Raw genomic sequence first — 13,284 nt, 5'->3', positions numbered from 1 at the left:
GTTTTAAGCGCGCTATGGAAAAAGAGGTAGCACTTTTATGATGCTTTTTAGAAAAGCGGGGAGTAGGCCCTTTAAAAGATCTGGCCAGGTTAATTACTATGGGTAAAGCGAAAGGATATTTTATAGATCCTGAGCATATGTTTGAAGTAGATGAATGGCGTAATTATGGAGATTGTTTATGGGATTTAGTAATTGATGATGATAAAGTTGCTAAGATTTGATGAAATCATGGCATGAAGTAACTAATTGTGTAAAAAGATATCAAGCAGAGCGCCTTGCTGCGGCAGTAACAAGCCGACTTGCAAGCGCAGATCCTAATGCAGGAAAAATTATGCTATGTGAAAATCACATTCCAATACCCTCTTTATCACAAACAGTGCTCTCTGTACCACCTATAAACCCTTCGTGTGTCGTCCGTCCCCCCCACCCCCCCTCCGGCACAGTAGCCTCGGGGGGGCCAGAGGGCGGGGACACATTTGACGAAAGTGCTGCTGAGGAAGAAAATAGCAGTGAGCAGTCAATACAAAGTTCTAAAAAGAGAAAAAAAAAAAAAGAAAAAAAAAAGAGAAAAAAAATACAGTAAAGAAACTGGTGCGTTCTACGCACATTAATTGGCAAAAAATAGCACAAGAAGCGGCTGGTCAGGGAATATTTTATATTGCTGATCAAGTCAACCCCCTACAAGCTTTCCCTGTAACGTATCAGATGAATGCCGCTAACCAAAGACAGGGAACCTGGGAGGCTTTGATTGGAAAATATTAAGTCAGTTACGTAGTACAGTGAATGAGTCAGGCCTCCACAGTGAGCCCACCAGATACACCTAACTTTATGAAAGGGCAGTTATTGTGCCAGTGTATTCTGGAGAATAGTAACAGTTACACCAAAGGCATTTTAGTAACCCTGCCCTTAGATTCTTCTGTAGAAACAATGCTAGAGCGAATGAGTCGGGTGCCAGTAGGTCAGCAAGCCTTGCTAGTGGAAGCAATCCAAGCAGTAGGGAGAGATTTAGTGCAAGCCCAAAGTCAGGCATTTGCAGTGCTTGCGCCTCTGCGCCCCCCCCTGGGGCTACCGCGTCCCCGAAGCCAGTGACCACCACGCGCCGAGACTTCCTCTGCTATCGATGCGGGAAGCCAGGACATACCCGTGACCGATGTCGACAACATCAAGTGTGGTGCCGAAATTGTCAGCAAGGAACTCACAGGACCAACGTCTGTCGGCAGACGGGAAACGAGAAACCGAGCACGAGGAGCCGCAGCGCGTCGACCCCAATCGCGACTCCTGTCACCTTCACGACACCCCCTCCAGGAGACATGACCAACTCTTATCGACAGACACCGTGTTACAACCCGCCACCCGAGGGAGCCTTGGCCTGGACCTGGCAACAGCAGTAGATGCAACATTAATTGACAACCGAACACAAAAAATTGCAACTCGTGTCCGAGGACCTCTGATAATTAATGGACAAAGTTATGGTGCTCTATTATTAGGGCGGTCTTCTGGTAGTTTAAAAGGGCTGTTGTAAAGTGTTTTGCTTATAGTAATAATTGTTAGCATTGCACTCGTATGTTTAAGCTATGTAAAGATGATGTTCCAATGTTTGTTATGAATAGGGATCCTTCAACTGGTTTGTGGAAAGGACCAGCAGAGGTGAAATATGCTGGAAGAGGTTATATGTGTGTACTTACTTCCACAGGACCACAGTGGATCCCAGCAAAGTGGACCAAAGCAGCGGTGACCAATGTTCCAACAACCAGTGACAGTTGTGATTAATCTTTTAGTATAAATTTATCTATATTCTAATCATGATGTTAACAGCTGTTGTGTTAATTAATCTTATTGTTATAGGTGTAGCTTTTGTATCTAAATCACTGTTTGATGTGCGGGAAAATGTATGGGTAACCTTAAGCAGAGCTGTCAACACAACCACATTTTGTGCAAGCGTGTCAACTCCCAGTGTACCCTTTTTAACTTGTTTAGTAGGTGTGCCATTAAATGACTCAGATTGGATCACCCTTAACCAGTCTCTTAGCCAGACAAAGATTATCCAATTAGCTCGAGGTTCAAATATGAGTGAGTTTTTTGATAAATTTGATAATTGGGATGACAAACTTTCTATTGGTCCTAATCCTCAAGAAATTGAACTAGTTGACTCATTGAATGCCTCTTATTGTGTATATCTAAATTCTTCTAAGTATCCTTGTGCTGGTGAAAGTTCTGCCACACCTTGTAATGCAACTGTTAGCACTCGTGTATACCCAATTGGAAATCAGTCTGTTTGGAGTGGTTGGTGTAACCATACCAGTCGAAACCTGTCAAATCCTGCCCCTGGAGTATTATATCCTAGAAAGTTACCCCCTGGTCTATTTTTTATTTGTGGTAATAGAGCATGGAATGGAATACCCTCAATGCCTGTAGGGGGTCCATGTACCATTGGTCGCTTAAGTTTAGCTTTACCACATCATCATCCTAACAAATCAAATCCAACAAGATGGAAAAGAGATGTTATGCAAACTCTTCAAAACACCTGTGACGATAGTGTACAACTTTGGAATAAATGGGAAGTATTTTTTACTTCGTTTTTTATCCCAGGTGCTGCTGCTGCTCGAGCCCATAAAAACTTAGAAACACTGTCTTGTTGGATAGTTAAACAAGCCAACCTCACCAGCCGGGTACTATCAGACCTAGCTGATAGCCTAACCACTGTTCAACATGCTGTTTTACAAAATCGCATGGCCATTGACTTTCTATTATTAGCACATGGACATGGCTGTGAAGATTTTGAAGGCATGTGTTGTATGGACCTTGAAGACAATTCCAGCTCCATACACAAAGAAATTAAACAGTTGATGGAACATTCTCAAAAGATTCAACAAGATGTTGGATTCTTTGGCCTAGAAAGTTTAGCAAATTGGTTTGGAATAGGAGGCTGGTTAAAGGGACTTTTACAAAGTGTATTACTTATAGTGATAATTGTTGTCATCGGATTTATATGTTTAAGTTGTGCTCTCTCCTGTATTCGAAAATTGTTTGAACGTGTGACTGGACCAGTTTTCCTTGTCCAAAAAGAAAAAGGGGGAATTGTTGCAGAATGGATGAAAGAGAATGGCCACGGTACTATGGAAGGACTGTGTGATACGACTTTTTGACATAAGTCTGGCTTAGGTCTGAGTGAACCAAACTAGGCCGCAGAGAGAAAAAAAAAACACTAAGAAGCTCAGCTGCAGTGGAAAGTTACCAGGATTGCGAAAGAGAGAAGAGAGATAAGATTGTGCTGACCTTGTACAAAAACAGAAAAACAACTTTAAGGGAGTAAGCATGAAGAACAAGGTGTAACCCGAACCCGCTGTAGCTATCCGCTGTAACCGCAAATAGGAGGACGTATAAAAATGTAATCCTTTAGAGCTTAGCCAATTAGCAGATGATTTGTAGGCATAAAATTAACTGGAACTGTATATAAGACATAATCGCGCCGTAATAAATTGAAGCTTGCTTTATCACTCACACTGAGTCGGCCGCTTGCTTCCCCTCGCTCGTCGCATACAGGTCCCTTTCTCTAGCCATCTAAAGGAGATGTCGTTCTCCTTCTAACCTTCATCAGAAGGTTGAGAGAATCTGAGCAGAAGACCTTTGCACATGGAGGACTTAGTGATGAGTGTCACAGGAAACCTGAGCAGGCCTGTGCTGTGCTCCATGTACCTCTTGGCCTTCAGGCTGAGCTGTGCTGAGTGTGTCCCTGGGTTGCAGAACAAGCCATATTGGAAGAAGAAATCTGCAGGAAGCTGCTGGTGAATGGCCAACCGCTCGCCCTTACCTTTACCTGGGACTGCAGTTACCAACTCCCAAGTGAACATCTCCTCTTAGAACACGAGAAGTGATGACTAGAATGGGTTTCCCTGGCAGAAAACACTTCAAGAGCTGACAGGAGCAGTGTGGGATAAGCCTTCTGCAGGCAGGATCTGCACCACTTGCTGCACCACTCTCCCAACGCTGGAAACTCCGTGTTCCCGGCCTCGGAAGGGACGGCATACAGCTGACACGGTTGTCTCTGTGTGTAGAGAGTTTGCTCTAACCAAGGCCATTTGAAATGACACTTTGTCTCAGAGTCCAAGTGCCTTTCTTACTGCAGCCATAACCAGCTGGGCTGTTGATGGCCAATCCCCCAAGGAAACTGGACACCACAGGGACCTCAAACTTGCCTTCATGGCCACGTGCCTCCTACTGGCCTATGAGCTTCTCAGATGTAATGTGTGTCATAATGATAGCCCAGATCATCAGCCTGCTTGTGGCCTCGGTTACTCCTTGGTTAGCGGTTCCTGAACTGGAGAAGGCAGTGATAAAGAGATGCACAGGAATGGAAGAGATGGGCAAGGACCCTGCAGGTGCCATAAAGGCTTTGCAGGAAGAAGTGTGAGGAATAGCCCCTACAGCTGTGCAAAATGGAATGGCATTAGATATGAAGTTGGCGCCTGAAGGCAGAGTCTGTGCTGGTTTTAATACCAGTTGTTGCGTATATGTAGATCAAAGTGGGAGAATTTTTACAGATACAAAAATGATTTGGAAACATCCTAATATTTGTCATGAGTCTCAGAAAGTTGACACCTTCTCTGGAATTCAAGACATTTGGAATTCGCTGACATCCTGGTTCCCTGATTTACAGCTATGGGTTAAGAAGTTCATCTCCAGATGCCTTTCTCCTCTTCGTCTATGATCACTCCAGTCCATTCTACCTATGTAGCTTCTGCTTTAAGGTTCAGAGAGAAAAAGTTGTTCTGTCTTTCAGTAGTGTCTCTAATATTCCCTATGGGCAACTCTCAGATGTGGCAACAGACCTCATGGGGTTCTGCTTGAACTAACAATTATACAACTGAGAAATATATTTTTTATTTATTAATTTCTATAACATCCCCCCCCCCGATAATAATCCTTCTTTTATTCCTGTTCACAACCCGTTCTATAAGGAAAGCAGCCAATTATTACTGCCAAGAACTTGTTATATTCAGCTGCAGAGTTGGTTGAAGAAGTCTGATGTCAAGTGATGTCTCATGGGGCTGAGGACAAAAATATTGAGGATGGAGAGCTGAGGAGCAACGCTGTCCACGCGGTGTTTAGCTCCAGGGACTGATTTTCCAACCTGTCCGCACCTCCTCAGGAGACACTGTGCATCAAGAGCAATTGGAAAAGCCTTCTATCATTTCTCCAAAGTGCTCATTACCTGCCTTCCTCTTTCACTGTACTGCTGAAACTTATCTCATCAAGTGTACAAGCCAAACTTGAAGACCAGATGTCCCTGATGGAAGAGACAGGGCTCGTCAGGGCATTCTGCCTTGTAATGAGCCCAGGGTATCTGTGGTGCTGTGGACTTCAGGTGTTCAGAGGAGACTGAAGAAACCTCTCGAGAACACCAAGTCAGAGGCAAAGCCCACAGTCCCTGGAAGCGTTAATGGGCCCCGCTGAGGGCCATGGCTGAGAAAGCCTCCCCATGGCCTTGTTAGAGCCCATCCTTGGAGGCTGTGAGTGCAGGAAGGCAAAGGCGCTGTGCAGGCAGCTCTGCTGCTGAGCAAAGCCTTGGCTTGCTTGATGAAGCAGGAAGGCCAAGCCATGACCTGCAGCCTGTGGGAAGGTCGGTGCTGTCCCTCACACAGGGCTCAGGGCTCTTCCTGGGGACCATGGAAGGTGGGCATCCAATGCCCAGTGAAGGGCAGCAATGGCACAGCAACTTCCAGCTTCCCCATGGGGCTGCAAGGAGGCAACGATGCCCCCGTGCCATGGGACAATATGTCTTCTCACAGACTTCAGTGAGAGAAACAGCTGCCTTTGCCAAGGGGAGAAAGAGCTGGTTTATGTTCCTGCCTTCAAGCCCTGCCAGTGCCCTCTGCCATCTCTATTTCAAGCTGTCCTACATGGTTGGAGCCCTGCCCCTGTTGCCCTGCAGGCTGTAGGCACCATCTCGCTGCCCTGCCTTGCTCTCACCCCAACATTGCCATACCTTCGCTGAGGTACCTCCACTCTCACCGGCTCTTCCTTGAAACACAAACCATGGGCTGATCCAGGCTCCCTCTGGCTGAGCTCTTGCACCGCAGCAGGACCCTTGGTGACAGTTCTTTCTGCTGAGGTCCAGTCTCTGCTTTCCAAGTTGAAACTTTGTGACATTTTTTCCTCTCTCCTGCTGTTTTCCACTGCCCAGGAAAGGTTTACCATCTCAGAAAATACCCTTCCAGCAGGGAACGCAGCCAGGAAGCCTTTTCTTATGCTCTGCTCTCTCACCAGAGAGAAGGAATACTCACATGGTCTCCCAAACCACGTAACTGCAGCTTCTCCCAGGGACATGACCAAGCCCTGTGCCTGCTGCTGTCCCATCATGTCCCCAGGTGCAATGGACATGACAACCCCTACCCCAGCCCTTCTCCTGGATGGGGCCTATGGGGTCCCTTGGCAGAGGGACTGTCCCAGCCACGTTCCTGATGCTGGCCTGTCACCTCCAGAGGCAGAACTGACCTCACAGGCCCCTCACAGCCAGGCACGTCCTCCTGCATGAGGAGCTCCTGAGACCCAGTTGCCCTCCTAATACCACACCCCTCCATCACCCTCCTTTTGTCCAGGGATGTGACCACAGAAAAACAGGCTTGTTTTTCTCAGATTTATCAAACACCTTTCCCCCAAGACATTAGAGTGGAGAAACATTCAGATGAGCTCCTCTGTTTGTGTTAACACATTCTATATATGCTCTTACACCTCTGTGGTCTGTTTTTCAGGTTGGACTGACCTTTAACTGCGCAGCTGAGGCAGGGTCAGCTAGAACAGCCTGCTCAGCAACTCGTTTAGGTAGGCTTCCAATACCATAGAAGCACAGAAACAGAGAATCATTGAGGTTGGAAAGGACCTTAAAGATCATCACATCCAACCGTAACCTGAGTATCAGTAAATCATCACTGAGCCATGTCCCAGAGCACCGCAACTGTGTATTTTTGAAACAGCTCCAGGGCTGGTGATTCCACCATCTCCCTGGGCAGCCTGTTCCAATGCTTGACCACCCTTGCAGTGAAGATGTTTTTCCTCATATCCAATTTGAACCTCTCCTGGTCTAACTCGAGGCTGTTGCCTCTTGTCCTGTCTCTTGTTATTTAGGAGAAGAGACCTACCCCCACCCATCTACAACCTCCTTTCAGGTACTTCTAGAGAGCAGTAAGGTCCCCCCTGAGCCTCCTCCTCTCCAGACTGAACAAGCCAAATCCCCTCTGCTGCTTTACAGCAGACCGGGGCTCCAGACCCTTCACCAGCCTTGTTGCCCTTCTCTGGACATGCTCCAACACCTCAACATTTCTCTTGAAGTGAGGGGTCCAAAACAGAAACACAGTGTTCAAGGCGTGGCAAGGTCACCATGTCCCAGGAGGAGATCAGATTCATCAAGTAGGACCTGCCTTTCACAAACCCATGCTGGCTGGTCTTGACCTCCTGGTTGTCCTGTGCTTACTGTTGGATGTTGCTCAGGATGATCAGCTCCACAACCTTCCCTGGCACTAAGATCAGGTTGACAGTCCTAGGAAGGATCCTCTTTTCTACGCTTCCTTCATGTGGGCACCACTTTGACTAACCCCCAGGCTTCTGGTGCCTCCCCACTTAGCCAGGACTCTTGACAGTCACCCCTGTGGTGATGCATTAGAGAAACAGACCAACGATTTTCACAGTGTTCCTGGGTCACGAGATGTCCATAGCCAAGGACACTTTCCAAAGCATTTTGTCCTCCCTGGACATGAGGTTCACCTGCACCACAGGTCCTCTGGGGCTGCAGAGACAACACAGACAGGCATGTCCTCTCCTGCCAGCACTGCACAGTCCAGCCCTTTGTCCCTCTGGTCTTCAGGACAGCTGGGTTTGCTCTCCTTAGGGACATTGCATTTCACCGTTACAGTGCCACCTGCCAACCACCCCAGTATGCTCTGCAGCAAAATTTAGCATGCATGGGACTTTGGGTACTTGGTACCCGCTGTTTTTGTTACATGTTTGATCTTGGCCCTGGTGCCACAGCTGAGGTCCAACGCGTCCCTTCTCTGCCATAAAGAACCTAAATCAGGGAGAGCAAGGGGCCAAACTCTTACTTAACCAGCCTGCGGAAGCCTTAGGATCAATGACCTCACATCTTACAGGGGACTTTAATGACCCTGTGGGTTTACATGGCAAGGGTTTGGGAGTGGTCATGGGGTTTGTAGGGCTGCCAAAGGTGAGAAGAGGTCAAGAGTTGGCCCCATGGCCAAGAAAGCCACATTCAGCTGGCTCTGAAATGGACCTGCTACCTCCCTGAGCTCATAAGAAATTCTAGTGGCACCTCTGTGAAAAACCAATGGAAGAAAGGACATAACACAGTGTGCAGCATTTGTAAGAGAGAGGCGTGAGAAACGGGGCACAGGAACAGCCCTACAAACACCAAGTGAGTGAAGAAGGAGGGGGGGCAGTGAGGGAGAGGCTTGGTGGGCTCATAGAGGCCAACGGTCAACCCACTGACCCCGATGTTCACAGGTCAGCACAGTGACAATGTTCCTTTAGGTGTCTGTAGGTTCTTTACATCAACATTTTAGCACCACTGCCAGATGGGCCAGCAGCTGTGATGCTCACCTGGATCTGAAACCCTGCGTCACCCCTGTCCACCTTGGCTCCAGCAACAAAGAAATGGTGGAGTCTCACCTCCCAGGGGCAGTGAGGCAGGAGAGCAGCAGAGTGCAGGTGCCAGGCCTCAGGGTGGCAGGCTGTGGCCAATGCTGGGAACTTTTACTGGGCAGTATCACTCAAGGGAGAAGAATTCAGTGCAAGTGGTAGCAAGGAGGCCATGAGGCCCAGGGCCACAGGACAACTCGCCTTCGCATAGGCCTTGGTGGCAGAGACAATGGCCGTATGCAAGGGGACAACCCTTGGGTTCTCTTGGTGACTTCCAGCCTTGCCCGTGCCCTTTGCCTTCCATCTCACGTTTCCTGCGCTGTCCCACGGCTGCTGCTTTTCCCCGGCAGGCTGCAGGCACCCATCTGGCTTCCCCACCTTGCTCTCACCCTGCCCTTGCCACACATGCACCGATGTCTGCCCACCCTCACACGCTGTTCCTGCAAACACACAGACATGGACTGATCTCACACTCCTTCTGGACAACGTCTCCCACCACAGCACAAGCCCTTGAGTGACATTTCCTCCTCCTGACCTCCAGTCTCCACTTTCCCAGCTGCACTGGGTGGCAGTGCTTCTCCCTCCTGCTCTTCCCTACCTCCAAGGAAAGCTCCACCACCTGGGAAACCACCCTTCAGGCGGGCATCCTGACCCATCACCCTCCTGGTGGCCTTTCCCCTGACCATGCCACGGCCTCACCGCGCTCTTCCAAGGCTGCGAGCCTTTCAGCTTCTCGCATAGGCACGAGCAAGCGGTGTGCCTGCTGCTGTGCTGCCATGTTCTCAGGCAGCAGCGACGTGACAAGCAAGAAAGAAGCCCCTCGGTGGAGTGAGCCCAGGTCCTTAGGCAGAGGGGATCTCACAGCCCACGTGCCACCCAGGGGCCTTCTGCTGGCCTGCCCGAGGCACGGGCAGATGGAGCTTAACAGCACGTGTCCCAGCCATGAGTCAGGGGCTGCCCTACGCGCTGTCCCAGGCAGAGGTGACCTCACCGCCCCTTTCCCAGGCACATTGCTGCTGTTGGGCTGTCCCCTCCGCAGGCAGAACTGGCCTCACTGCCCCCGTCACAGCCATTGGCTTCCTGCTGGAATGTGAGTCCCTGAGACACAACTGACCACGAGATAGCGTCCTCAGCCGTCACCCTCCCCGTAGCCCAGCACCCAGCAGATGAAGGGAAGCTTCTCTCAGCCAATTTATCTCCACTGATGTCCCACCAATGGTTTGAGTGCACAAGTGTTCCCCAGAGGAACTGCCTTATCTCACTTGGTGCGTTGGTACATAGCTTGAGGTTTGGCTCTCCGTTTGTCCTTCTTGCTCCTGCTGTTCTGAACTGAAGGAGCCTCTAGGGAAGTGAGTCAATGAATCCTGAAATAACTCAGGTTGGAAGAGACCCCTTAAATGCCCTTGTCCTGCTATCGTGCTTAAGGCAGGGGGAACCAGATGGCATGTCTCAAGGGCTCTGCCCACTTTGTCACCATCTACAAATGGGCCAAAAAGCCAATCTGTCAACTTATCCAGGGGGTCAATAAAGGCATTCAACCCTGTTTACCCAAGTGCCTGCACTGGGGGTTGCCACTAGTCAAAGGACACCAGGAAGACTAGACAAACTGCTGACATTCGGACTTGAGCCTCCAGCCAACTTCTCACCCACAGTGTCCTCCATTTCTTCACTCCAGAAGTCACCCATCTTGTAATGGATGAAAGGAGAAAAAGTCAAAACCCTTGCAAAGGTCAAGGTACAAACCATCCCCTCCTTTCGCCTACACGTAAAGGTGCAGCAATCCCTTTTGTTGTCCCACAATTACCTGGAAATGGCTGCAGGAGTATTTCCACCGTCATTTCCCCAGACACTACGGTGAGGATGACCAGCCTGTATTTCTCCCAATTGTCCTTCTTGCTTTTCCTGAACAAAGGTTGGATCTCTGCCTTTTGCCAGGACCCCAGAACCTCCCTGATTGCTCAGACACATTTAAGGGCACCATTCAGAAAGGGTGCCGTGATCACACAGAGGCACTTGCAATGAGCCTGCCCAAGGCAGGTGAGATGAATCTCCCTGGGACAGTGGCCTTTGTTCCTGCAGTCACACACAGGAACGGCGGTGCCCTGGGAGGTGTCCCCACCTCAGCTGGCCTCATGCACTGCTGGCGTGGTTGAACCCCAGCCTCACGCACACAGGGGTGCTCAGAGGCACGAGCCCGTCCCTGGCACGTGCGGAGGCAGAGCACTGCAGCAGGCACAGTGACTGCCTGGCCTCCTGCTGCCCCTGCCAGAGGCTGGCAGCACCTCAGCCCGGGGGTGTCGCGCCCTGCTCGGCACCTCTCGGAGATGGCCCTCGTCATGAGCAATGGGCACGGGGACCTCGGTTCAAGGAAGCACGTTGCAGTGTTGCATTCAGGAGGTTTCCACAAATCCAGAACATTTGATGGAGGCCAGCACCGTCACAGAGTGTCCATTGTCTGCCCCTGCCTGCGCTCACAGGACTGCCATGCAGCACGGCGGTGAAGAAGCTGCCAGAGCACTCAGGTGTTACACCAAGGCAAGGGGTCAGAAGGGGAGTGTGTCGGTAGAAGGAGGACAGTATTGGAGACCCAGGGGCTGCTGTTCCCTGGCAGTGCTGCCATGCCAGGAACTTTTCCCCCTCCATCTCTGCACACAGGACATGTCCCTGCAGCTCCAGAAAGGCCTTGGAAGGAAGAATCCCAGGAAAAATATAGTTGCTTAATGGCCCTTAGACAAAGAGAGAGCAGGGAACCTTCAGAAAAGAAAATCACAGAAGAAATTAGAATGGGGATGACAACTTTATCAGAAATTAAATACCACAAGCAAATACGACAAATTCAGAAGAGAGTCTGGGTCTGTGATGAATTACATTATAAATGCTATTCATAATTTTATTCCTTCAGAAAAACATCCAGCCATCAGTTTGCACATTGCACCCTTGAGTTCGTGGTTCCTCATGCTGTAGATGAGGGGGTTCAGTGCCGGAGGCACCACCGAGTACAGAACTGCCACCACCAGATCCAGGGATGGGGAGGAGATGGAGGGGGGCTTCAGGTGTGCAAACATGGCAGTGCTGAGAAAGAGGGAGACCACGGCCAGGTGAGGGAGGCACGTGGAAAAGGCTTTGTGCCGTCCCTGCTCAGAGGGGATCCTCAGCACAGCCCTGAAGATCTGCACATAGGACAGCACAATGAAAATGAAACAGCCAACACCTAGACAAGCACTAACCAGAATAAGTCCCACTTCCCTGAGGTAGGTGTGTGAGCAGGAGAGCTTGAGGATCTGTGGGATTTCACAGAAGACCTGTCCCAGGGCATTGCCTTGGCAGAGCGGCAGTGACAGTGTATTGGCCGTGTGCAGCGCAGCATTGAGAAACCCACTGGCCCAGGCAGCTGCTGCCATGTGGACACAAGCTCTGCTGCCCAGCAGGGTCCCGTAGTGCAGGGGCTGGCAGATGGCCACGTACCGGTCGTAGGCCATGACGGTGAGGAGAGAACACTCTGCCGAAAGGAACAACACAATCAAGAAGAGCTGTGCAGCACATCCTGAGTAGGAGATGGCCCTGGTGTCCCAGAGGGAGTTGGCCATGGCTTTGGGGAGAGTGGTGGAGATGGAGCCCAGGTCAATGAGGGAGAGGTTCAGGAGGAAGAAGTACATGGGGGTGTGCAGGTGCTGGTCGCACACTACGGCGGTGATGATGAGACCATTGGCCAGGGCGGCAGCCAGGTAGATGCCCAGGGAGAGCCAGAAGTGCAAGAGCTGCAGCTCCCGCGTGTCTGCAAATGCCAGGAGGAGGAACTGGGTGATGGAGCTGCTGTTGGACATCTGCTGCCTCCAACCATAGGGTCCTCTTTATGGAGCAAAACCAGTGACAAGTCAGGCAATACTTCTGTAAAGCCAAGTGAAAGGCATTTCTCCTAGATGCGCCCCCGGTGCCCCATGTCCCCCCCCTCTCCCATTCCTGGGAGAGCTCCCTTCCGAGCCGTGGCTGGAGCTGTGCTGAGTGCTGGCCGAGTGTGCTGTGAGGAGCAGGGGCTGTGCCCGCTGGCTGCCCAGCAGTGAGCCCTGCTCTGCAGCAGGGGCTTCATGGGAGCTGTGGGGGCAGGGGCCAGTCCTGGCCTTGCACTAGCTCAGCCCAAACTGCTCCCAGCGCAGAAGGGCCTGTCAGCATCTGCTCCACCCGTGCTGAGCAACGGCCACGGCCAGAGTCAGGTCAGGAGGGGTTTGTGCTGTGCTCAGGGAGAGCAGGGTGAGTGCTGAGAGGCAAGGGGACTGTCTGTGGCTTTCGGAGAATGAGGGAATCTGCTCTGTCCCTCCAGATCCTTCCCAGTTGCTGGATGAGAAGTTTACTAATGGTCTAGACCCCTTGGTCTAAAGGCTGTGCTGGGTGGGAGAGGAGAGCAGAGGTGTGTTGCTCAGGGAAGGAACCTGCATGGCAGACCATGGCCAGGAGGTGCCCCCATCTCCCCTGCATCAGGGTCCCCTCAGCATCTGCCCCCCCTCCCTGCCCAGGGCTCTGCTGCCTCCAGCTGTCCCTGCCAGCAGCTCTTTCTCTGGCCCCAGGGCTCTTCCCTGCCAGCGCTCACAGAGCCCAGCTCAGCCCCTGTGTGCCAGCTCTGCCCTGCAGCCGCTCTCT

General features: G+C 50.9%; 1 protein-coding gene across 1 annotated transcript; it reads right to left on the bottom strand.

Annotated features, from left to right (window-relative positions):
• Positions 1–11,531: 11,531 nt before the first annotated feature.
• LOC121080194 (olfactory receptor 14C36-like) lies at positions 11,532–12,476 on the bottom strand. Its single transcript, XM_040578057.1, has one exon. The coding sequence runs from the start codon at positions 12,471–12,473 to the stop codon at positions 11,532–11,534; it is 942 nt and encodes a 313-aa protein (XP_040433991.1). The 5' UTR covers positions 12,474–12,476.
• Positions 12,477–13,284: the final 808 nt, after the last annotated feature.

The sequence above is a fragment of the Falco naumanni genome, chromosome 22 (genome assembly GCF_017639655.2).
Source record: "Falco naumanni isolate bFalNau1 chromosome 22, bFalNau1.pat, whole genome shotgun sequence".
Taxonomy (NCBI): Eukaryota; Metazoa; Chordata; class Aves; order Falconiformes; family Falconidae; genus Falco; species Falco naumanni.
Note: the sequence above shows the minus strand (reverse complement) of the source record. Positions and strands in the feature narration are given on the sequence as shown.